This window comes from Prionailurus bengalensis, chromosome C1 (assembly GCF_016509475.1).
Source record: "Prionailurus bengalensis isolate Pbe53 chromosome C1, Fcat_Pben_1.1_paternal_pri, whole genome shotgun sequence".
In the NCBI taxonomy this organism is placed as follows: domain Eukaryota; kingdom Metazoa; phylum Chordata; class Mammalia; order Carnivora; family Felidae; genus Prionailurus; species Prionailurus bengalensis.
In genome coordinates this window covers 132,503,402-132,531,285 of record NC_057345.1, presented here as the reverse complement: position 1 = coordinate 132,531,285, position 27,884 = coordinate 132,503,402, and the positions used below count along the sequence as shown (strand labels likewise).

The 27,884-nt window shown below is 34.1% G+C and overlaps 1 protein-coding gene across 1 annotated transcript in view; it reads left to right on the top strand.

Annotated features, from left to right (window-relative positions):
- LRP1B (LDL receptor related protein 1B) overlaps positions 1-27,884 on the top strand; it is a 1,901,338-nt gene that overhangs the window by 1,506,337 nt on the left and 367,117 nt on the right. The window contains exons 42-43 of the mRNA XM_043576625.1: positions 24,282-24,471; positions 27,625-27,829. Coding sequence (XP_043432560.1) covers positions 24,282-24,471; positions 27,625-27,829 — 395 coding nt within the window. The remainder of the gene's footprint in view (positions 1-24,281; positions 24,472-27,624; positions 27,830-27,884) is intronic.

The following is a 27,884-nucleotide window of genomic DNA, read 5'->3' as shown; positions in this document are numbered from 1 at the left end:
CACAATCAGTGAACCTACTGACCCAGGACTATCACCCAAAGTGTGTAGTTTATATGAGGGTTCACTCTTGGTGTTATTCATTGTGTGGGTTTTAACAAATGTATAATGACGTTTACCAACCATTGTAATATCATGTAGAATAGATTCAGTGCCCTAAAGATCATCTTTGCTCTGCCTATTTATCCTTCCTTCCCTGTAACCTTTGGAAATGACTCATCTATTTATCATTTTCATAGTTTCCCCTTTCTAGAATACTATATAGTTGGAATCCTATAATATCTAGTCTTTTCAGACTGGCTTCTTTCATGTAGTAATATGTAGTTAGGGTTTCTCATGTTTTTCCTGGCTTGTTCATTTCTTTTTAGCACCAAACAATATTCCATTGTCTGGATGTACCACAGTCTGTCTATCCACCAACTAAAGGATATCTTGGTTGCTTCTACATTTTGGCAATTATGAATAAAGCAGCTGTGGACATCTGTGTGCAGGTTTTTTTGTAGGCAGAAGTTTTTACTTACTTTGAGGAAATACTCAGGAGTGCATTTGTTGAGTCAAAAAGTAAGAGTATGCATAATTTTGTAACGTACTGCCAAACTGTCTTCCAAAGTTGCTGTACCATTTTGCATTTCTAGCAGTAATGAATGAGAGTTCCTGTTGCTTCATATTGTCACCAACATTTGGTGTTGTGAGTAGTCTGGATTATGACGATTCTAATACATGTATAGTGGTACCTTATTGTTGCAATTTGAAATTCCTTGAGGTGCCTGGATGGTTCAGTTGGTTAAGCGTCCGACTTTGGCTCAGGTCATGATCTCACACTTTGTGAGTTGGAGCCCTGTGTTGGTCTCTGTGTGGGAGCTCAGAGCCTGGAACCTGGTGTGGAATCTGTGTCTCCCTCTCTCTCTGCCCCTCCCCTGATCACTGTTTCTTTCTGTCTTTCAGATGTCTTTCAAATAAATAAATGTAGAAAAATTTTAATTTGAAATTCCTTAATGACATATGGTGTCGAACATCTTTTTATATGCATTTGGCATCTGTTGATCTTTGTTGAGATGTTTATTCACATCTTCTGCCTACTTTTCAAGTAGGTTGTTCATTTTCTTATGTTCAGTGTAAAAATTCTTTCTTTTTTTTCTCTTTCTTTCTTTCTTTCTTTCTTTCTTTCTTTGAGAGACAGAGAGAAAAAGAGAGAATCAGTGAGGGAGGTGGAGAGGGAGAGGGAGAAGGAGATAATCTTAAGCAGGCTCCAAGCTCAGCTCAGAGCTCTGTCTGGAAGGTGAGGTCATGTGTCAGACACTTAACTGCTTAATCAACTGAGCCACCCAGGTGCCCCTAAGACTTCTATGTTTATTTTAGAAAACAACCTTTTTTTTGATATGTCTTTTCTAAATATTTTCTCCCAGTTTGTGACTTGTCTTCTCCTTCTCTTGACATTGTCTTTTGTAGAGCAGACGTTTTTAAATTTTAATGAAGTCCAATTGTACCAATTATTTCCTTCATGAACATGACTCTGATGTTTTTTTTCCCATCACTTTTAAAAACTGTTATTTCTCCTTTTGTCTTACAGTTTATATTGTATCCAGCTCCAGAATATATCCAGTATCAGACCTTTTCTCACTAACTTCATTGACTACAAACTAGTCCAGGCATTACTGTCTGACTCAGGTTATTGCAGTTGCTTTCTAGCTGATCTGCTTCTACCTATTCCTCAAACAGGCAAGTTGTTAAAACGACACAGGTCACAACCACTAATGTTTCAGCTCAAAACCCTCCAGTGGCTTCTCATGCTATGTATATAAGACCCTGCAAAATCCCATCTCTGTCCAGTCTCATGTCCTGTTACTTTTCTCATGCTCTCTTTTCTGGCACTTGACCTCCTTGTTCTGTGAATACCCTAAATAACTTTCATTTCAGGGCATAGGCATGTCCTGTTTCTTCTATCTAGAATGTTCTTCCTTAAGAACTCATAATTTGCCCCACCTATCTTCAGATCACCTCCACAAACAAGCCTTTTATGATCATCCCATTTAGAAAAGACCCTTTGGAACCAATATTTCTTAGAACTTTTTTGTTATTAACATAGTATATATTTGTCTATCTCCTCCATATAGAATATAAACCTCATGGAGACAAAGATTTGGTCTCTTCACTCTTATATCCCCAGTGTATATCTGGCAGGTGGGAACACTCCTCTGAGATAAGCATCTCATAAATATTCTGAAGGATTTTAATCTTGGATGGGGATGGGAGCATGTTGAGACAGGTTTACTGGGTAAATCATATTTGAAGAGTGGTGTCACATTTGATGCTTAAAACAAAAACAAAAATAGTTATATAATTCCTGAATATTAGGTCCAAATAGTATGATAAACAGGTAAATGGCACTGCAGTTCCAAGCCACTGTTAATTGATAAATGTTTGATTTGTAACGTGAAGGAGAGTGGTTTGCATGAAATAACTTCCAGGGTTCAAAAGTAAGTTTTGACAATGTAGTCTATACAGCCTGTTTACCTTGGGTTAGAACTAAAAGTTTAAACCTTGAAGACACTGATATCTCTCTAGGAATTTGGCATAAATCCCCCTGGTTTTAAGAAGACTTAAAGTTGAACCTGAAATTTATTTCTTCTTGACAGAAACCAACATCTGTAATGGGTTCAATCATAGCTAAGTCCAGTGGGCTGAGAATTGCATTTGTTATATTTCCAAGTTAGCTTTCAGAGTCAAGAGGCTTTGTCAAGAGGCTTTGACATTTGTTAGTTTCTAAAATTAGGGAAAAGACGTAGTATTACATTTTTTTAAGAAAACAAAGGAAAAATAGGTTTTTAGCTGGAAATAAAACCATAGGTTCTTTGTAGTAATGTCATATAAAATTACATTGTGTAACATAAAATATTGTATGTAAATTTGGACTTCTTTTTTAGGTGACTGGATTTTTGCTGAGCAGTATACTTTTCATACTGCTTGCCTTGATAAATATTTGTTCATTTTTTAATCTAGTATCCTGGAAAAAAAGGGACATAAGCCTCTGTGTCATGCTCTTAAAACAAAATCTAAGGTTTTTCTCATTCTAGTCTTAATTTTCCTCAAGGAGATCAATTTTATTGCTCAGAGTCCTTTATTCAATTTTATTCAAATTAATTATTGTAAACTGTAGATATTTTAAGGTTTAAGCAAGTTAGAAAGGCTAAAATTACAAAATTCAAATTATGCAAGGTTCCTGATATAAACTGTCTGGTCATCACATGTGTCTAAAGATATGCTATTTGAAAACTAGAAACTGGAGATATCAAAGTAGAAGTTGACCTGAGTTTAAACATTAGTTAGGTGACATTGAGTCTAATACCCTGTTTCCATCTTTTACGTAGCATATTCTAAGGCTATATTTTAAATATATATGTAGATTGTCCTGGAGTGAAAACTTTTTCATGTCTCATTTATCCATTTCTGATTTGTGAGGATTCAGTTGCTGACTCCTTAAAATCAGGAAGCATTTTGAAATACTTTCAAACATATAGTTAGTCATTGAGGATAGTCAGTTTAAACGTAGGCAGTGGTTAACACGTTCTCAGAATTAAGGTGCTCTTTAAAAAATGATTCCCTTTTAGGGGCATTATCAAATACAGAACTGATTAAGCAATCAGACTCCACTCTAGTTTCGGAGCAAAATGTTAGCCATTCTGCCACTCATTCTTTCTTTTATTACACCTCATTATTGTCTCTTTAGATTCTTTCTTTCTGTTCCGAATGATTTCCTACCTTATGGCCATCTAAGGAACATAGTGGAAGGGTAAAGAATTAATTAAACTTCTAATGGTGCAATTAGTAGTAAGTGTGAACTGTTACAGCATTTCCTCAGATGTTTTATAGTTTGTGAGACATCATCTTCACCTCAGCTGACGAATACTGACCACCTGTTATCTATTACCATAACATTATACAAGCAGACTGACAGAAAGCAATCTGGTCTCCAGTGATTGGACTACTGAAGCAATTGACAGGCAGTTTCCACAAAGGTAAACTGTGAAAGCTAAATGAGATGGTAAATAGAAACTCAGGCAGGTGTTTAATGGAGAAATACTATTAAAACAACCCAGAAGTTGTAAAATGAATGTATTGTTTATGCATATTTTTATGGTATTCAGTTTGTTTCAGTGTTTGGACAGTAACTTTAAAACCAATATTCTATGTCATACAGTTGTAATTACCTGTATAAACGTATAACTTGAGTCAAGAAGCACATTGCACTTAGTACAGAAAGTTGTAAAAGAAGTTTGATGGTGCTAAACCAGTCTTGGTTTAAAATGTAAAAGTGGGTGGTAATGCTTTACACTAAATTGATGCTTTCTCTTAAACTTGATGAAGTAAATAAGCTTAAAGAGAAAATAAGTTAACTTAAAAGGGAAAGCATAATTTGGCAGATTTCACCGAATTAAGGCAATTTGTTGCAATAATGTCTGACACGATTTCTCCTGGAAGCTGAATTACACTGAATTTCTAATATGACTTGTTCAATTATTGATTTGTTGCTTATCTGTTCTCTAGGAAAGTCAGATGAAGATCAGCATGACAGTATTTATAGGCTGCATCTCATCTGTGGGATGTAATCCATCTTCGTTAAGTTCAGTAAAAGTGATAGATGGCATTTGGCAGTGTAATGATGTGATCACTCTACCAGCGCCTCTTTAAATCATAAGCTGTTGCTTTCTGTTGTGTAGATATTTAATCAGTTATACACCCCATTACTGATTTAATTCAGAATGTCAGTGGCGGTTGAATAATGTGAGTATTTGTATATTAATATCATATTGTATTAATGCTCCCTTCATTTAACTGTGCCATTCATTTGAAAATCATAAACTGTTGCTTCATGGGTAGAATAAATTTAATCGAGATGTTAGGCATCTAACACCTTCAGTGTTTTAATTCAGCGTGTCCATGAAACAATAAGTGCCTTTATATCTGTTTCTGTTTTCTTGACTGAATGGATTAGTGGACAAAATCAGTACTTGCTTTGAGTGGAAAAGAATTCTATTAGTGTTTATTCTATGCATATGCACTTTATTCTTCAGAGTACAATAGAGGAGTGGACCTTTGAGAAAATAATGCCAGGGCAACAAATTTTAATGTAGAAAGTCGAAACCCCAGCAACTCTTTAGTGGTGATATGCTATTAAAGCAATCTCAGAAGTTCATAAACATTTCTATTTTATTTTCCTTTTAATTTTATATTAATTTTAGAATGCAAGGTGATTTTCATATATACAAATCTATTTTCAATATTCTAGTTCACAATATTCTAGCTGATTTTAGACAATGAATAATTTAAGTAACTGCTTTTTATATTTCATATTTATGCTCTCAAATATGTTATACAACATAGAAATATTTATAATTTAAAAATTTCTTTCTTAGGAAAACTTGGTGGCATCATAATCTTTTCAAGACCTTTACACAAACTTTACAGGATCTTATGTTGATTTCAGTACTCAGAAACTTAGGATAAACATCTATGGAAAAACTTGAACACATTGTTCAATGTAGTTAAATGATCCATAATTAATTGAAGAATTTTATTTTTATTTTATAAGTAGACTTTGCATTGCCATAATAATGATAACATTTATAATACATCTTTATAATAAACCATAAACTTTACATAGAAATAATCTCATTGGGGGGGGGGGTGCCTGGGTGGCTCAGTCAATTAAACATCAGACTCGTTTTCCACTCAGATCATGATCTCACAGTTTGTGGGTTTGAGCCCTACATCAGGCACTGCACTGACAGTGGAGATCCTGCTTGGGATTCTCTCTCTCCTTCTCTCTCTGCCCTTCTCCTGCTCATGCTCTCTGTCTCTCAAAAATAAATAAATAGACTTAAAAAAAAGAAAGAGAGAAAGAAAGAAAGCCAGCAAGAAAGAAAAAGAAAGAAAGAATCTCATTGATCTTTGTAACATATCTAGAACAGTAAAGGAACTGGTTGTTACTTAACTCCATTTTATAAATTAGAAATGTGATTTGGGGACTCCCTCCTGGTCAATTGGTCAACCAATAACAGTGACTGGATTGAAAATTAGTTTCAATCTCTGCCAGGGACCTCAATAGCCCTGAGGTGTCATGTTTCAGTCCTGCAGTCTTTCAGCCATTCCTTTTTATGTCCATCTTTGCCATTTCTGTCATTGATTTACTTCCTGAAAAAAAAAAAAAAACAAACTATATGGGCGTGTGTGTGTGTGTGTGTGTGTGTGTGTGTGTATAAATTATTTGTGTTGTGCCAGAACAAGTTAGAAAAACAAAATGGAAAAACTAAAAATAATAGAAAACTTGCTAATATTCACAACAGAAGAACTTAAGAAATAACTAAAAGAAACCCTTCCACTGCTCAAAGCAATTGATACTCAAAACAAATTTGTGAAGCTTTGTTGCCTTGATAAGCTTTAGGTCAGGATTACTGGCAAAAATGCAGGGGGCTGGGGAAGGTGATGTGGAAACGGTCCCCCCTGTCTATACACACACACACACACAGACACACACACACACAGACACACACACACACACACAGACACACTCTCTCTCTCTCTCTCTCTCTCTCTCTCTCAGATTCTAAATCATTACCGACAAATGCTTGTCAAACTATAAAAATAGTCCATATTGCAATTATACTAAAATACTTAGTTTTCAGATACTTGTGGTGAGAAGTGATTTATGAGAAGTCCAGGAATCAGAGGCCATTCATCTGCAACTGGTCTTTTATGCCCGTTGCCATCAGAATAGCTCTTTAGATGTCTTTGGATAATACTTTTACTAATAGAAAATAATTATTTTCCTACTTTCATCACCATATATTTTTATATTTTCATTTTATTAAGATCTTCTAAGCTCTACCCTTAATTTTAACTGAAAATTGTATGGGAGTTTGAGATTAAAAAAAAGACAATACCTGGGCAGTCAGAACAGAAGAACAGATAACCAAGCTAATGCTTAATGCATAAAATAAATAATATAAACTCTTATAATAGTGACAAGTACATAGTAAGTGTTCAATAAATGCTCATAATTAGATATTTTGTAAGCTTTGTAACTTCTGAGTCCCCAAATCGTTGTTAACCTGTGACAAAGAGTTGGCACATGTATATTCCCAATATGCCCTTTGTAAATTTAACTACTGTTATTTGAATGAAGTAGATGAAAGTTAGTGTTGCTACTCCTTTAATTTTCACAGAGTAATTTAATAAGACAAATGGTACTCAAGTCTTTTCATTGCTGAATCCAAATTTAGCTGCACATGGCTCTAAAATCCAATACTCAAGAGACCAGATTTTTTATCGGAAAGGAATATGAACTTTATTCAGGACGCCTGCCACCTGGGGAGAAGGAGGACTCTTGTCTAAAGGCCAACTCCAAGGTTTCTGCCTGGCCTAGGGATTTTTAAAGAGGTTTAGGGTAGTTGATCAGTACAGAAAGTGCAGGGGTCTATAACAATTCTAGATTACATGCAGACTTGATGGTGCCAGCTGTAGACATTATCTCAGTGCTCCATGGTCTCACTGGCATTGAGGGTGGGGTGTGTAAAAAGGGGTCTGTCTCCTGTTTTATGACTGCAGAAGTACCCTGTTCTTTCTAAGAAAGAATGCATAATCTATGGATACACAAAGGAAAGTTAGTTAATCAATCATGTGATCTAAGGGCATTTGGTAAAGTTTAGACTACTAGGTTTTTGCCGAAGAGGCTGAGGTAGCTTCATTTTGATCATTGAATAATGAAAGAAATAAAAAAACTAAAAAAACAAAAAAACAAAAAAAAAAAAAACCCAGGACATAGTATACATGAATTAATAGTGTAAGTAAAAGGTACAATTGCTGGATGTGTTTCATAAAGTCTTGAGAATAAAATTTTAGTTCCTAAAAAGTTTAATGTTGCTTGTTAAAGTATATTTTTGCCAATAAATTGTTAGATTAATAGTGGATTAACAAATTTTTGCAGCAATATTATTTCTTAATAATTTACACCTGAATCATTTATAAATGAAATGTCTTCAAAGAATTAACATATAAGTTTTGAAACCACATCAAATCATTCTTTAAATGGCTTGTAACAGTAAATTCTTAGGCTTCGGTTTACGCAGTCTCTGATATTGACTCCTTGAATAAATTTATAATTTGGAAATGAAGGGATTTAATTCTTTAAATGGTATTAAAAAGTGATTTTTAAAGAATAAGCACTGTCAAGCTAACAACAATAGACTGAACAAAGATTATTTGAATTATCAGTGTTGCAGTGTGAAAGTTTTTATGATAGTATTTAAATCAGAAATGTTAGTGACATTCTTAAGATCTGTTTCAATAACAGGACTTTTGTTTTTGTTTTTTGGGGGATTTTTCTTTTGAAGTTTAAGACATTTATTTCTAGTTCATGAAAAGTCTGAAGAGAGTTGGCTAACTTCACAAGGTAGCCTTCCTTCTCCATGTAGGACTCTGCAATGTAGACTGTTCCCTTTTCTTTCTACTATATCAAGTGGCTTCCAAGATCATTCTGGCAGGGCAAGAGAGATTATACAGAATTTACTCTGTTCTTCTCTGCCTTAACTTAGAAGTGATATATACCTCTTCCATTTATCATGTATTTGCCAGAATTAACTAAGTTACAAGCAGCTGGGAAACAGAAGGAGCAAGAGAATGTTCCTAGATCAACAGGTATTTGAAAGAAAAGAATCGAGGGAAAGTAGTAGTAAACATGAGAAAAAAAATACAAAAAAATCCAAGAGTAACCCATTCTTCTTCTTTTAATTTAACATTCTTTTAATGCTTTATTTATTTTTCAGAGAGAGAGACATAGTTAGAGCAGGGGAGCGGAAGAGGGAGAAGGAGGCACAGAATCCAAAGCAAGCTCCATGGGGCTTGAACCCATGAACCACAATCATGACCTGAGCTGAAGTTGGATGCTTAACTGAGGGAGTCACCCAGGCGCCCCAAGAGTGACCCTTTCTTAAGTAATTCTGTATCAAACCATTGTTGTACATTGTTTTCCTTCAAGAAGTTTTATGTTTTAGGTCAATCAGTGTGTCTGGGTATCACAGAATATTATTGAGTTTTGATAATATAAAGAGAAAATATCCCAAGGAGATGGTATTATTAATACCATCAATTTAATTTTGTGATGAATGATTTTGAAACAATAATTTTCAGTAAATTTCTTAGTAAAGAAGCTTAAAAATCATATATTTTCCACCTCCATTTAATTGCTCTGCATTTAATTAAAAAAATGATTTTTGAACATTTACTGCATAATTCAACAAACATGAGAATCAGTACCTATTAACACGAGGTACTGGACTTACAATAATTACTAAGACAATATACAGCCTATTTCTGTATTCTAAGTAGTCCACCCCAGAAAGACAGTGCTTGTGTAGATACCTAAGCGATCTTTGAGAACTTGAAACATGATTGGGGAAATAGATATAAAAGTTATTATGATGCAGTTTAATAAGTAGGAAAACAGAAGCATAGGATATATGGAGAAGTGGGAAGAGATGAGAAAAGTGACAATATGAGAAAGGCATCTTGAGAGGATTTTTTCTGAGGACATTCTTTCAATCCAAATGGGAATTTCAGTGGTTGGAGGAGCAGAAAAAGAACATTATGATACTTTCTTTTACCTGGAGAGATAGTTAAAGTTTCATGCAAAAAAAAAATGCATTTGTGGCATCTTTTTTTTTAAGTTTATCTAATCAACATGATAAGAGAACGTGATCAAAACCTAGAACCAGGAAGGTTTCCAGTCAAGAAGCCTAAATAAGAAACGGATATTATATGGAAGATTTCATGGGAAGATGCTAACAGGGGTTTTCACCAAGCATCACACACAAATTCCCAATTAGATCTAAGTGTCTCCTTCCTCATATTTCTCTCAATTTCTCTCTCTCCAGCTATTACCTCATAACTTTGTCTTCTCTTTAATCACACAGCACTGAAAAATCTACTTTATTCTCTTAGCAATTCATCTCTCATACTCTGGTCTTCTTCTCAACAAAGAAGAACATAAAATCTGATTTATCCTAAAACATGTCCTCAGATAAGTAGTTTATCTAGTTTTTTTTTTAAATATAATAAATATGTTTCTTTTGAGGAGCAAATAATAGCACTAAGAAAAAAAATACTCCATACAGTTTGCAAGCAAGCTTAAATCTCTTAAATTTTATTTTGAAGATAGAACAATGTAGAATTAAAGATACAGATTTACGGGTGCCTAGGTGTCTCAGTCGGTTAAGCACCTGACTTCATCCCAGGTCATGATCTCATGGATCTTGGATTTGAGTCCCGTGTTGGGATCTGTGCTGACAGCTCAGAGCCTGGAGCCTGCTTTGGATTCTGTGTCTTCCTCTCTCTCTGCCCCTACCCTGCTCATTCTCTGTCTCTCTCTGTCTCTCAAAAAAAAAATGTTAAAAAAAACCCTTAAAAGCAAAAAGATACAGAGTTAGTGTCTAAAGATAAATAAAGCCAGACACAAGTTAACGTGCTTTAATCAGCATGCTTTAATCAGTAATATACTATTGCAAAATGTAAGAAGACCAGTATTAACCAAAGTCTGATTTGTACCGAGGTGACTGACTTACAAAGAATGAGTGGAGTAAGCAGGGGAAATAAAATGAAAAATTACAGAGTTGGTCATTATAAATTCCATTAGGCCAGCTATGTCTGCTAGCTGACAAATATGAAAGTTAGGATTCTCTTCTCCCTCAGAGACTGATGGTTATATTTCAAAGGCTCTCAGGTTCTCGAGAAAGACACTCTTGAGTTTTAGGAGATACATGTATATTAAAAGAGATGGAGGAAGGATTCATAATTGCAAGCTCTTTTTAGTAAATGCTCTAAGAAAGAGTCATCAGGGCTTATCAGCAAGTGTTGCCTGGAATATACAGTAAATTCTTTTGGCAGGCTTCAACCTTCTCAAGCAGGTACTTTAAGGGGATCTAGGGTCATCCTAGGAATGCGGCCTTGATCTTTTAGAAAAGAGGCTAGTGTTTGTTTAATTCTTTAACATGACAGGAGTAAATGAAATAATTTGTGCTGAGAGTCTACATTTTTTTAAGTTTATTTATTGAGAGGGGAGAGGGGCAGAGATGGGTGGGGCGGAGAATCCTAAGCAGACTCCACACTGTCATGGAGCCCCACACCAGATTTGTTCCCATGAACCAAGAGCTGAAACCAAGAGTCAGATGCTTAACCGATTAAGCCACCAGAAGCCCCAAGTCTCTATAGTTTTTAAAGGTCAAAGTTGAGGCTTAGTCCAGAAAAGGGCTCAGAGGAGCCTGGCTAAGAGAGAACCTTTGTTAGGGGTCACAGGATAGTGCTTATAGTTGGAGTCATGAGCCAGTTTATATTCACTAAGAGCCTTGGGGATTACTCATAATGGGAAATAGGAAGAGAGAGTAGTAATAGATATATATAGAGACAGACAAGAATGTATATAATCATGAAAGTAAAGCTAGGAGAGAATTATGGGAAGAAATAAAAAAAAAAAGAATGAGACACTCTGAAGGGTGACATATAAATCACCAAGACATCACTGAAATGTGCCAGGAAGAACAAAAGGCCAAGCTAAAGTTGTGTTAGATAAATTTGGTCCATGATTCTTTCTCTTCCTCCGATAATCTTCCATTTTCTGAAGTGAAGTGCAAGAAGTAACTTGAGGAATGATCCAGCTTTAGAAGATTAGAATGAGAGGTATAAAAAAACATACAACTTGAGGCTGGTAATAAAGACATCATTAAAATGTTGAATTATGTTGTTCATTTTTAGTGGGCCACCTATCATAGGTGAGTACAGTAATTATTTGTATGATGAAAGAAAGATGCCATGCTCTAACTTTGGAATGTAAACAAATATTAGGTTTGTTATTATAACAAAGTTTAGTTATAATGAGAACTCTGACAAATAAGAAGGAAAAGATGAGACAAGATGACAGCAGAGTTGAAGCCCAGAGATGGGGTTATTGATGTGATTCCTATTGAGTAGGGAAAGTCATGAGAGTTGAGAAATGCTGAGGATTAATAAATAAACTATCTGATAAATTTAGGTCATGGAGGTTTATGAGGATGGATATGAGGGGAGAAAATGGAGACATTTTAAAAGTTTATTCAGAGATGATTGTAGAAATTAATGCTTGTGAAAAATAGAAATGTTTAAAATAAGTTTCATAGACTTATTATGATTTCATTAAAAAGTAGGTGTATGGACTGCCTAAGTAGCTCATTTGGTTAAGCCCCAACTTCGGCTCAGGTCATGATCTTGTGATTCATGAGTTAAGCCCCGCGTTGGGCTCTGTGCGGACAGCTTGGAGCCTGGAGCCTGCTTTGGATTCTGTGCCTCCAGGCCTCTCTGCCCCTCCCCGGCTTGCTCTCTGTCTCTGTCTCTCTCTCTCTCTCTCTCTCTCTCTCTCTCTCAAAAATGAATAAACATTAAAAGAAATTTTGAAAAAGTAGGTGTGAATTTGAAGATATTTTAATTAAAATGCCTAAGACTTAAATGTGATGATGTAAACTTGTTCAGAAAATTACATGATCACATGTACCTCCTTGAATTTTTGTATTTCTTAAAACCTGTACTATGTAATTTGGCATTTAATTAATAGCATGTTAGTGGGGAAAAAAGGTTTTTCTTCTAGTAGATTCTAGGGTCCTCCTTTTTGTATGTTTTCCTCTTTATAGTGCTAGGGATATAGTAAATATAATTCTCTTTCATTATAATTGAGATATTTGCAGGAAATTTAACACTGTTTTTATTTTTTTAAACATTTGTTAAGTGTGTTTACATTTATACACTTTCAGTCCATTTAGGCATTTTTTTTTAAATTTTTAATGTTTATTTTTTAGAGAGAGAGAGAGAATGTGCAGGGGAGGGGCAGAGAGAGAGGGAGACACAGAATCCAAAGTAGGCTCCAGGCTCCAAACTTTCAGCGCAGAGCCCAACATGGGACTCGAACCCACGAGCTGTGAGATCATGACCTGAGCTGGAGTCGGACACTTAACCAACTGAACCACCCAGGCACCCCTCCATTTAAACATGTTTAAAGTCAATTCTATTTATTTAAACCACATTTCATTGGGGGATATCTACTAAGGTGAGCCTTTATATTTCAGAATGATATTTTTAGTTGGTAGGCTAACTGGCTTTTTTTTTTTTTTTTGCATTATGGTATTTTGATATTGTGTACATACAATATATAGTATTTTTATATAATTACCACATTATTTGTATGTAACACAATTCTGAATATATCACACAGTTTTTAAAAGATTAGAGAACAATATCCCTTTATTTTAATATAATTCCTAATATCCTTTCCTACTGAGTTCAATGCAAAACACTATTATTTCCTAGAGATCAAATATTTCTATCCATCTCTTAAGTTCCTTTCTATTTCCAGTACTAATTTCCATCCTTTTTCTTTGCAAAATTTGGCCATAGAGAATGTAGCCTTTTCCATGATCCCCATCATCTGGAATAAACTTTCTCTATTTTCTGCTTCGTAACTGCCTATCTTAAAAAAAATCACTTCTATTCAGTCTTTACTTCCTTTCCTATGTCTCTCTATCCTCATTTCTTTCTGTAGAAAAATTTACTATTTTCTAATTGTTTAATTCTCCAGTAGTCCCACCTCTTTCCACCTAAAAAATCATCAAATATTTACATTATCAGCCTACAAGTAATACTAAGACTCAAACATACAGTAAGGGGTTCCGATGGTTGAACTTATTCCAAGAAATGATGAATAAATAATCTGAAGACCAAGTTCTTATAATAAAGAAAAAATTATATTGACATATATAGATTATGTCGTCTTAGAGTTCAGAAACCCATTCCTAAAATAAGTGTTATTTCTACTATTCTACTTGTTGGAAATGGTGATGATAATTTATCCAATGAAGCATCATCATTACTAAGCATAATTGGCTGTAGCCTTGTATAAAACAATGTAATAATAATAATAATAATGCTGACTTACATTAAGCCCTTTGTACAGGCACTATTTTTAAAACCTTGTGTATGTTAACTCATATAATCATCCCCAAAGCCTTGTGAATTTATTATTATTTATTATTACTTATGTATTATTTATTATTTATTATTATTCCCACATTACAAACAAGGAAATGAAAATACAGAAAAGTTCAATGAATTTCCCATGGTCATCTAGCTGGTAAGCGATGGTGCAGGGATTCAAAGCCATTATTCAAATCCAGAGTTTTTGCTCTTACTTATTATTATACGTTTCTCCAATATTCTAGGTCTCGAGCATATAAGAATTAAAACATTAATATGCAGATCCTGCCTTCAGTGGATTAATGTAATAGAAATTCATTTTGATTAACTACACAAATAATTTCAATTAATTTTTCTGTGCCTGGAACTTTGTTCAGTTGTTGGGGGATACATCTGAGAATAAGCCCATCATGATCCCTGCTTATTCTCATGTCCTGACAGAGAAAAAGACCACAAATACCAAGGGGCCAAGAAAGAGAATATATAAGCACATAGATGGTATTTACTTCTATGAGAATAGATCAAATAAGATAGGAGAGAGTTGAAAAGGAAGACTTTAAATAAAATCTTAGGTAATACCTATATTTAGCAAAGGATCCTGGGAAGGAGGTACCAGTGAGACACAGAAGACAGTTATAATGAAAAGAGCATGTCAAACAAACAAACAAAAAAACAACTCCTGAAAGGGTTTCAGGAGGAAGGCAGTCAACTGCTAAGTAACTAGATAAGTTTAAAAAAAATGTGCATTGGATTTAGTGATAGAGAAATTGCTGGTTATCTGAAAAAGAGTAGTTTCAGTGTAGTTGTAAAAGAAGTCAGATGATCCAGTAAAATGGGAGGCCTTTATGTTGTCAGAAGGAGCAGAGAAAACAAAAAGACCAGTACCCTTGATAAAGAGCACAAGTAGTGCACTTCCCTGTTACAGGAAGACATTCATTTGTCTTAAGGGAAGGGGGCAAGATGCAATGCAAATGGATCTATAGATCTGGTGACAAGCTAAGAGGTATGTTTCTGATGAATTTAATATCAATGCAAAGTGCTTTGGAAATCTTGTACCTAATTTAATTGATTCCACAATTTTTTTTCTGATTTTGTGTTTTGTCAAAGGTTAATAGTATCTATTTAAAATATTAACAGTGAAATGGAACAACTGAGTGTCTTAGTTGATTAAGCATCTGACTCTTGATTTCAGCTCAGGTCATGATGTCGTGGCTTGTGAGTTTGAGCCCGGCACTGGGTTCTGTGTTGACAGAGTGGAGCCTACTTGGGATTCTCTCTCTTCCTCTCTCTCTTCCTCTCCCCCACATGCACACTCTCTCTCAAAATAAATAAATAAACTTTAAAAAATATTAACAATGGTACTCCCCGTAAGTTAAAAAATTATGAAATAGAAAGATTGCTATGACATTGATTCCTTAAATTTATCCACTTGATAATGTAAATGAATTTATACTCTTAAATTGCTAATGTCATTATATCTACAATTATAATACTTAAACATTTGTATTCTTTCTATTTTTGAAAGATTGGTTTCTTAATTTGTTAATCCCATAGCTTTTCCTTGGATTCCTGATAACAAAAGCTTAAAATCTGAAGGCAAATTAGTATTCAGATTCATATTATTCTATGAAGCATTTGACCAGCTACTTACCATTGAAAAGATAGCCCCTCAAAAAAGGCATGTTGCCATATATCTTTGCTTAGGTCTGTGCTCCTATAAATGACTATTTTATCTTTTCTGAAGGGGAAAAACTATTATATATTAAAAGCTTTTAAAAGGAAAAGGGACTTGGAATCTAAAAATCAAGATAAATTACTATTCTTGATTTTCTAAAGCCATTAAAACACCTAGTTTATTACTTAAACATATTTGTACTAAGTGTTACAGTGATTCAGAAAACAATTATTCAATTTCAATTATTTTTAGATAGCTTAAAAACAGTGGATTGAGTTATTTACATACGATATGTAAAGAAAAATTTGGCATCAGAATATGGAAGGTTAGCTTGTACTGAGTCTCATATGTTTAAGCTCAATTATTGGATACAATAGCTTTAAAAATTCAAGGACTAGCAGAGCAGCAAAAGGATGCCTGGAATAACATTTCCTCCACTCCACTCGACTCCACAGAAATCCATCAATGAGATGGAATGAAAAAGACAAAACCAATAATTTTGCTGTGATCAGAATGGCATGGAAGGGATGACATTGATTCAAGTCAGAGTGAAATCAAGATCTGAAATTACAAACTATGGGGTTATTAAAAAACAAACAAACAGACAAAAATAGGCTGAAGGCATAATCAGGCAGGAGATAATGGTTGTAGAACATGGGAGAATACTGAAGGAGTAAGTGAGAGACTGAATCAGAAGCAAAGTGATGTAGAAAAAGAATGTCAATCAGTAATGTTAGATCAGATACTGAAGAAGGAAAGACAAAGATGAAAGAAGAAAAAAATAAGAGGAAGAAGAGGAAGAGAAAGAGGAGGAGGAAGTGGAGGAAAAGAAAGAGGAGAAAGAAGAGGAGAGGGAAGGAGGATGGAGAAGGATAAAGAGAAGAAATACATACAGTAATGGCTGAATAAAATGTTATGCTTCCGGTGTAGAAGTCAACATTATAACTGCTCTTGACTGAATTCAATTTAGAAGGCTCGAAGATTATCAGAAGTACATGTATGTGTTCTGTCCAAATGATTTTATTTACCACATATTATTTAACTAAATGCGTACAGTTGACAAAGGTACAGCAAATACTTTTTCTTGAAAGTATTAATCACCAAAGAATAGCTCCTAAGCTGGACCTAATGTTACATGTTACATTTCTGTTAAGGACCCATGTATACTTGTACTATTTCTTGATACCCAAAGCCTTCACCTCTTTTTTTTTTAATTTTTTTAATGTTTATTTATTTATTTTGTGAGAAAGAGGGAGAAAGAAATGTGGGGAAGGAGCAGAGAGAGAGGGAGAGAGAGAGACTCCCAAGCATGTTCAGCACTGTCACACTGTCAGCACAGAGGCTGCGTGGGGCTTGAACCTAGGAACCCTGAGATCATGACCAAAGGCAAAATCAAGAGTCAGATACTCAACCAACTGAGCCACCCACAAGCCTCCAAATCCCTTATTTCTATGCCTTTCTCAAGACTCTGTTTTTGAAGTTGTTTCTCATCTTTTCTTCTGCATAAAAAAATGCCCACATTTCATGGCCCATTAAAAATAATAGGATATAATAAAGTACATATAATAACATATCATTCATAAATTAGTACGTTATTCTCTGAGGAGTATTATTTGCCAAAAGTACATAAGCAGTGAACAGGTGTAGATGGCCTTACATCAAGGGAATGCATATCTAATGGTGGATCTTGAGAAATTGGGGCTTAGTTTGGATAAGGCCTTTTCTTTTTTATATGATATTGAGAAATTATTGTCTGTTCATAAATGAATTTCTGTTGAGATCATTTTGTATTGTATGAAATAATTGAGGGATATGTTGGGTCTTATCCAGACATCTGGAAATGGGCAGAGACATGTTTCTCAAGAATGTTTCCTTAGTGACTTTGGCCTGAGGATTTACTTCATTCTCACAAAGGAAGAGAGTATGGGTTCCAAGTGACTTTCTTCTTATATTTCTCAAAGAAAGGCTGTCTGTCCATAGGTCTCCCAGCCTTTCCCTGAGGGTGAAGTATGATATACCTGAGTGTTTAGAAACCTTGAAGTTTATGTTTTTCCTGGAAGCTCTAGGCATTCTAATGTTAGTTTAATCTTACTTGAGTCAGTGCTTGTCTCCAGTTACTCCTGAAGGAATGACGATAATTAACCATATGCTCATAGTATTCAGGCTTCCATCTCTTTGCTTCCAATAGTGGTGAAATAAGATGAAGGCATTTACTGAGACAGGTCTGATTTTATAAAATTTTCAGTTGAGTCTTAAGTTCAGGAGGAAATTAGGATCTTTAAACCTGAAAACACATACACACACACACACACACACACACACACACACAATGAGTAAGATTAAGGAAAAAAAAAATACACTGTCACCTACAAGCTTCAAGCTGTTTCAACCTGCTTCAATACTCCCTTAAGGCAAATTGTTCCTTTTTTCTGGCAAACCCAAGTAAATAGTCCTGTTTTGTTATGCAATGTAAAGCAAATAGTGTTTTCTAACTTGAAATATTTTTGGCACTCTGGTTCCAGGGAATTAAAACCACTTTGGGGATAATAGTAAGCACATGTCTTTGTTAAATATAGATTGCAGGATAGCAAACAAGTTTGCTTTTGGGAAAAAAAAAAGTGTTTTAATAAGTAGGATAATGAGGACAAAAGAGTAACAAAAAGCAATTCCCCACTCATACCCTTTGAATGGGTTGTATCTTCTAGTAAGAGGGATGAGGGCTTGAGGTTAAATAATCCACATTCTTGAAAGATAAATGTATTGCATTGCTTTGGGCACAAAAAGAGTCAAATTCAGGTGGTCTAGCATGGAGCAATTGTATAGATCTGTCCATTCCCTGGAACTCACATCATTAATGGCTATTTGGGTTGGCATCTTCTCTCCATTCTATATCTAGTAGTTATTTTTGTGTTTAATAGACTATTAATTTTTACTTATTTATTTATTGCTTGCCATATTACTGACCTCTTGAGTTTTTCAACAGATTCTTTGTTTTCCAGGTATTTAGTCACAAAAAATATTTTTTCCCAGTGGAATTGTCCCTTGTTTAAATTTGTAGAGTGTCGTATAGATTTAGTTGTTTTTTTTTAACTTTTGAGAGAAAGAGAGAGATCTCAAGCAGGGGAGGGTTAGAGAGAGAGGGGGAGACCAGAATCCAAAACAGTACCCAACCTCTGAGTTGTCAGAATAGCCTGACGTAGGGCTCAAACCCAGGAACTGTGAGATCATGACCTGAGCTGAAGTCGGACACTTAACCGACTGAGCCACCCAGGCACCCCTTTTTTTTCTTTCTTTCTTTTTTCATTTTTAGTTTTCAGTAAATTAAACTAGTAAAAACTGTTGAGCTTTTTAAAAGTTAAACAATATAAGAACATAAAGATGAATGGCAAAGCATACAGCATGCTGTAGTTTAGGTGTGATCAGGGTTAACACTCTAAATTATTTGACAGCCTGTAGTGGGCTATCCTAAATTTAAAAGAATATCAGAAAGTTCAGATCATACTCTGACCAATACCCTCCATTGGTACATATGAGTCTTGGTATGTGATTTGTTAATGAATGGATTTTATATTCTGAGAAAATAAAAATGAAAGCCTGTGTCTAAACGATATCTTAGATAATCATTTTGTTTTATTTATTAATGTGGAAAAACAGAAATGTCTTCAAGCTAGAAGGTGGTAGTCTAATTTACAGTGAGCGATCTACATTAAAATCTATTACAATCAGTTCCTGACTTGTGTAGTTAGAAAAGAGAAAATAACCCACATAGTCATTTGTAAAAGCATTTTAGTAAGGTAGAGTCAGGAGAAATTAGCAGGTATTTTAATTTCCTACAGTATCCTCACTGGCTAACAATGAAACTATATCCATTTTTGTCCCCTGACATTGTATACAATGTCTAGCAACCCTGTGGCTAGACTCATAATAGAAATATAAGTATTTATCAAATTAGAACTTAAATTTACCCAATTTATTGATGCCTATTCTCATATTATGTTATGCATTTCCTTCAAGACAGCTCCAGATGCCCTTTGATCACTCATATATCAATTCATCTATTTAAAGTTTCTAAACTATTTTCAGAATTGTGGAACCATCACAAAAAGCTCATACCAATTAGCAGTTCCTTTTTATTCTCCCTAACCCCAGACAACCATTCTCTCCCTTTATACTCCCTAAACACAGACAACCTCTAATCTACTTTATGTCTTTAAAATTTTCACACAAAGGAAATTATAGAATAAGTGGTCTAATGTGACTTGCTTCTTTGACTTATTATACTATTTTCATGGTTCATCCATGTTTTAGCTTACTTTAGTACTTCATTTTTTATTATTGCTGAAAAATAGTCCATTGTATAGATGTACCACAATTAATCTCTTCATCAGTTGATTGACATTTGGGCTATTTCTGGTTTTGGATATTACGAATAAAACTGCAATGAACATTTATTTGTGTACATGTGGATGTACGTTCTATTTTCCTTTGGGTATGAACCTACCAGTGAACTTGCTTTGTCAAATGGCAATTATATATTTAACATTTTGAAAAACTGCCAGACTGTTTTCCAAAGCAGCTGCACAATTTTACATCCCCACTAGCAGTGTACGAGGTCTCCAGTTTCTCCACTTTTGCTAAAACTTATTATCTTTTTAAATTACAGTCATCATAATGGATGTGAAGTATGATTTTGATTTCATTTCCCTGATGGCTGCTAATATTGAACATGTTTTATGTTTTATCAGCCATCTGTATACCTTTATTAGTGCCTGGGTTGAAAATTGAGACTGATTCTCTGTCTTTAGATCCTGCAGACAAAATTGGGATGCTTTATACTACTGATATAATTACAAACAGCAACCTTTCTGATACTTAATGGCTTTAGTAAATAAGCCAGTAAGTAAGAGAATAGTACGCTTTCAACAGGAGAGGCCATTATGATGCTTTGCAGTTGTAGCATATCCTTAAGATAAATATTATTTTCTGTTAATTTGGCTACATAATTTAATTTTGTTCGAGATGAATGACAATATTTTGTTAATGTAGCTCCCTCCCAAAAACATCCTTCATTGCCTTTCCCATTTTGTAAGCTCTTATCCCAAACATTGAAAAGATAAGACAGAGTTGTCCCTTCTTTAGTGGTGAGGAGATGAAGGTATGTTCTCCATGAAGTCCTCTGGGTAGCTGTCAGATTAGCTGTGAGTTACTGTGCCAGGCTAGTAGGATCAATTTCCTTACCCATTTCTGGGGAAATTAGAATCCAGGAAACTAACTATAGCCATGGTTCTGAGTTATTTTGCCTGCCTTGTATCTTGAATGAACTGACCTTCTCTCCTTACTTCTACAAAAATGTATAAGGACCTCATTCATGCCTAACCAAACTTAATTCCCAGCTCAAAGGACGATGGGAGGGAAGGGAAACTCTTTCACTTTTTTTTTTTAAGTGCACGGGAATGGTAGTATTTTTACTTGGTTATGCCTCACACTTTCAGTATAATTATTTTTCTGAGGAAAGAGTATGGAACTGAAAAAAATAGGACTGTTATAGTTACTCTTTTTTTTTTTAATTATGCCTATTCTACATCCTTGAGTTCTAAAGGATGTTTAACTTTGTTTAATATTTTAGAATAGATAGGCATTTTACTTTAATTTTCAAACTACATATTATCTGCCAGGACCAATAATTTAAAGTTCTTATTCTACCTGTTCAACTGATTCAGGAACCTTAGTGTTCAAATTCACACATAGACATACACACACACACACACACAGACAAACACACACAACCCCACATTGTGTGAAAGCATCATAAAAATGACATGAATGCCTTGTTATCTCAATGGAATATTTTTCATGAATTTTAATTTTATGTATGTCTTTATTTGGCTATTAGTTCATGACAAGTACAATTTTTATAGAGTTAGATACCGTTTTGAGAAAAAATACATTCTGAAATACTTTAAAATGTAGCAGCAGGTTATGATTAAGGGTACTGACAGGTTGTCATCTATTACAAAAATAAGATGAAAGAGATTGTACCTGGACAATATGGTGTATTATGTACTCCAGTAAACCTGGAACTATGTCAGCAATGGAAAAGAAGCATCCGCTTCATCTCAGTGTTGATACCAGGCTTTTTTTTTCTGATATAGCAGGGAAAAAGTGGCCGTGAAGATTTGTCAAAGGCAGTAGACAAAGGGCAATACAGAATGAGGGTAGATGAATGGTTCTGATTTGCATGGACTTTTTTAGAGCTATGCTCTTTCTCACTCTGTTTGTGAATGGTGCAGGAGCGAAATTCTGTTCACACTGCTAGTAGAGTTAGCTTCATTTCTGACATGATTTGAAAGTGTAAAAAATACAAAAGAGGGCACCTGGGTGGCTCAGTCAGTTGAGCATCCAACTCTTAGGCTTGAGTCATGATCTCATGATTCATGAGTTCGAGCCCACATTGGACTCTATGCTGGTGGTGCAGGGCCTGCTTGGGATTCTCTCTCTCTCTCCCCACTCTCTCTGTCCCTACCTCGCTTGCATGCTCTCAGTGTCTCTCAAAATAAATAAATAAAACTTTTAAAAAAATTGAAAAAATATACAGTGGAGTGGATGATTTTTTAATTAATAACTGAAACACCTTTGATCATTACCAACCTCCCACATACTCACTTCAAGTAGAAACACCATATGATTTCTATAAAGATTTTATTGTGATTATGTATAAGAATTTTTCTCCATCATCTCTGGCCTAGGTTTCCATACAAATCACCCACATCCATCTCTTATAAATTGTTCTATTGAATGTATGAGAGGAGGCCACTCATAGTAACTGACTGGTTATACGATTCACCTGGAATCAGACCAGCTGAAACTAATGAGTTGATTGTTTGGATCCAGCTTTGTGTGGATTGAGAATAGGTGATAGGGGCTGTGTACTCATCTCTAAATGGTATTGTGAAAGAATACAGGCTTTTGAGAGTAGATGAAACCGTGTAAAACATCTTTAACTCCATCAGTCCTGTGACCATCTTAGGACAAGACGAAGAATAAAACAAACTTCACAGAGTAACTTTACAGATAAAGTGATGTATGCAAAACAGCACAATTCCTAGCAGAAAGGCAATGCCCAGTAAATGGTAGCTGTAGTATTATTGTTGGTGGATTTTTTTCTCTCTTGTGTGCAAGAAAAACAACAACGAATAAGAAAAATTAATCACCTTAAAGAAATCTAGTTCAAAAGACTTTAATATGGTTTGCACTCCTAATAAGTCCTATTAACCATCCAACTACACATCTTAAACCTGTAAAAAACCCTTTTTTATCTACCTATTTTTAGAAGAAGTGAATAATTCCTTTCTGAGATTCTTTGAGAGAAAAACAGAAGAAAAGCTCTGCCTGTTATAATTTTAATTTCTTAGCATGACTGCCAAAGCTATATATATTCTTCCTGAAATTAAGCAAGCTAAGAATAATAACTGAGGAAAACAGACAACATGAAGGGAAAACTGTAATAATTTGGTTATACTAAAAAAGGTACTCAAAGCACCTCTGAAAAATAAAACAGCTATCTTGTGTTATCCAAGTAATTTGGAACACAGCTTTTAAGAAATAATTACTCTTGTTTTTCACATTGTCACTTTTATGTATTGAAATCTACATACTACCATTTATCTTTTCTGGCAACATTTAAAGCACACCTTAGCTGGTAATTTATTTCATTTTCTTTTGTTTTTATATCACATTAGTTGAAATGAGTCTAAGAACTTACTACATTAACTTCCTAAAAAATCTCTACCGTTGTTTGATAGTTGGAAGCGTGATGTTGGGCTTGTCTTTTTGATATTGTTGTAGTTTTTTATATGTTTACTTTTACTTTATGTCTTCAGATATAGTTTTAAGATAAAATTCATTATGGTTGTGCCTTGCAGGTATCTCTAACATGATTTTCAAAAGCATGTCTAAATTGTTGCACACTGTATACATATTGAAAGTTATGAAAAAAAGAGACACCGTTTTCTTAAATAAAAATCAATTGCTTAATTGAGTTTTTTAAGGGAGAGGGGTGAAAACATTTGGTCTTTAATGACATGATTTTACAAAAACTGCTCTTGTGACAAATATACCACTTCATAGCTCAGTTTTCTGTGTGTAGTCAGCTATCATTCGTAGGCATCAAAATTATTCTATTTTTATTGTGGAAAGTGTGTGAAGAAATTATTGCTAAAATTGCATATAGATATACAAATATAGTAAAACCTTGGTTTGCAAGCATAACTTGTTCCAGAAACATGCTTGTAATCCAAAGTACTCACATATCAAAGCGAATTTCACAAACCATTGTCTCCCTTGGGATCACCTGACCTTCAGCATCACGTACTACTGGTATTGCAAGGCATAACTTGTTTATCAAGTTTGAATGTGTTAGAAATGTTTGCCTGTTTTGTGGAGCACTAGCAGAACAAGTTACTCACAATGCAAGGTTTTACTGTATATTTTAAATGCCTCTTCTGTCCAAAAACCATGTCTTGTCGGTAAAAGCATAAATTTATTCTTTTCTTTCCCCCATCAGATGTAGGTTCTGTTGAAGGACTTGCTTATCACAGAGCCTGGGATACACTGTACTGGACCAGCTCCACTACCTCATCCATCACCAGACACACAGTGGACCAGACTCGGCCAGGAGCATTTGACAGGGAAGCAGTCATTGCCATGTCAGAAGATGACCACCCACATGTGCTAGCCCTGGATGAATGCCAAAAGTAAGAAACAGTGAATTGTTATTTCTTCATTATAAGTCAAAGATCATCAAAGTGATGTTAATTTTTAAAAGAATTAATTTTAAAAACACAGGTTTTCTTTGAAGTGTTCTTTTCCCCACTTTATAAAGCTTTTTTTTTTTTTTTTTTTTTTTTTTTTTTTTTTTGTAATATGAGCATCGTAAATGTGAATAATTAGAATCTGGACTTGTGAAGTGTCAGGTATCAACTCGATCAGAATTCGAGCAAAAGCAAATTTAAATGATGAAAGGAAAAATAGAGACAATATTGTGAGGGAAAAGTATATATGAAGAATACATCCATGCATAGCTGATTGAAATGATAAATGTGAAAAAAATATATTCACATGTATTAAAACCTAAAAGTTTTTTTGTGTAATTAAGTAATTCAATAACTAGGGATCTCTCCAATCGAAATGCAGAGAAAACAAACAACAACAAATCTTTGTGTGCAGCTATATTTTCAACAGTAGATACTTGACAACAGACTAAATTGTCCACATGTGTTTGATATTATACTGTGTAGGCATTTATAGTAATACTTATGAAGAATTCATGACAAGAGAAAATGCTCAGGCTATAATATAGAGTGAATAAAAACTAAGCAAATTAGAAGAAATTCATGTTTCAGGGGGATGCCATAAGGAAGCAATTATACAACAAAGAAGAACAAAGCTTGGGTTATGTAGAAAAAAGATACCCATGTATTTCTACTTTCTTACAATGTTAAGAACGTTTGTTAACAACTAGAAAGTCCTTTTGTTCTTAAATTAAACAAATAAAGATCAGACTAATTTGGCTGTCACTAAATAGAAACAGAAGAGCTCTTTTTACATGTGGTAAAAAAAAAATGAAGAATAAATAAAACAATTACTGATAAACACTGACCCTGACCACTTGAAAGAAGTGCATAAACTACTCAGTGTGTGAATCACTAAATCCAGACACTTACAGAGCTAGAAGATGAGATTATACAATTTACTTGAAACTTTCATCTCAGAAATGAAGGCTCTGAAGGTTGCAAGTTGATTCCCCACACAGCTCCAGTGACAGTTCAGATGGGTACAGCCCTTCTGGTGCCTGGGCAAAGCTAGCTCTGCTACAGCATTGACCTGTCATTGTACAGTTTGGTTTTGAATTGACTGCATGGATCCTGACGGTTCGCCAGGAGAATCTTAGCACAATTTTAACTGTTCTACAGCTAATCAAAGGGATTTCTTAGACGATTTTGAAATAAACATAAGAGAGATCACTGATAATATTATAAGTGATCAGTTTCATATAGTATTTATTACATAAGCTAAAATTACACTTTCATCTTGCATATAGTGAACTGTAAATTATAATCAAACACACCAACATGTTTTAATTGTAGAATTACATAGAACTAAAGTTTCAAGTATAAAAATATTTTCTCATTATGCCTATCAATGACATTTTCAAATCACTGTTGAAAATGTCAGTTAACAGAAATTTTAAAACAAAATCTTAAATTCTGGGTAAAAAAAAAAAAACTATTTGAGTCCAAAACTTGATTCAGTTCCTACAATCTTAATCACTCAAGCTCTCTGGCCTCTGTTTTATTTTTGAAATAAAAGTTGAATTAAAGAAACACTAATACCTCAGAAATTCTATAATTCTAAAGCCAATAATTTAGGAAAATACTGCAGGTAAACTGTTTATGTATTTAATACTTTATGTATACATTATAAATGCTTTATTTAACTAATGTTTTATTTTTATTCTTTTAGAAGTGTGTGGATAAAACTGCATAATTTAAGAAAGTGGAATGTCATTTGTTTTTTTGCAAATTTACTCATTCATATGACAAAAATTTTGATACTTGCTTACTTAGAACACTTTTATGCTCCACAGGATAGAAGAAAAGGCTATGAAATATTTTAACAAAGAGCATAGTTGACCCAGCTTTTCTTAATTGGTAGTGGTTATATTTTAAATTAGCAAGTAGAAAGATTTTGTTGTGAATTTGAATATTGTTCAGTAATAAATATTTGCATAATATTCAAAAACCACCTATTGAAAATTTTGTTGGCTATAATTTTGCATGACCTTTAAATGATTACACATAGGAATAGTATATACGATCTTACTGTAAATATTAAATAGTTTTTCTCTGTCAGTATATATTAAGCGTATTTTTTTCAGATATTTAAAGAGGGCTGCCTGTCAACCTCTCCCTCTTTCTCCTTTCTTCAGTTCTCCCTTTCCCCTTCTTTCCTTCCTTCCTTCCTTCCTTCCTTCCTTCCTTCCTTCCTTCCTTTGTATCATTCTAAACAGCAATAATCAGTCTTCAAATAAACTCTTAGGGACAGTCTTATAGGTAGAAGAATAGAAAGAAAAAATATTTCAGTAAAAATAGGGATTAGAAACTGGAACTCTATAGACTCTCTACTCTTAACAGTGACTTGTAAAGGCTTCCTCAAAGAATAGATTGACAGACATTGATGTAAATCATTCTATAAAATCTGTAAGTAATAGATAATATTTTTAGGGAGTTGAGAATAACCTCTGAAATTCCAAAAGCAATACTGTTATTTATAGAAAAATTACATTGACAAAGAGACAAGAGAAAAAAAAAGAAACTAAAGAAATATAGGAGTTTATTAATTGTATTTCTCTAAAGCATATACAAAGGAGAATGCAAAATTTAAAAGCAAACCAGGAAGGAAAAGAGATATTGATATTTACCAATTAAAGAAAAGAAATATAGTTAGGTTAAGAATGATATCTAAAACAATTTACTCAATCTGCTGAAACATGATATTAATAATTTAGAATACATTTGCAATTCATAGAAAATTTAAGATAACTGTTTTGTGTGTGATTTAAATAAATTCTTACTGTACATCAAACTGACTCAATTTAATTGTTATTTGAGAGAATGTACAAGATAATTATTTCTCAGAAATAGTTTCCAGGTTTTTTTAAGAAACTGAGAAAAATATATATGCATATATAAATATATATTTCTAATTTTATTTAGACTTTGTTAAGGGTCATAGAATTGAGACAAATCTCTTTGCTTCTTTTTAAATAGCTTGACATCACCATGTTCCTAATGTCTCTATTGTTAATGAAAGTTTTAATATATTATCACAATTTTTATTTTAATTAGCTTAATGTTTTGGACCAACTGGAATGAACAGCATCCAAGTATCATGAGATCCACCCTAACGGGAAAAAATGCTCAAGTGGTGGTCAGTACCGACATACTCACTCCAAATGGTCTCACCATTGATCACCGTGCAGAGAAGCTGTATTTCTCAGATGGCAGCCTAGGAAAAATTGAAAGGTGTGAATATGATGGATCCCAGAGATACGTAAGTTAACTGAGAATTTCTTGATTATAGATTTAAGCAATTATACATTTGAAAG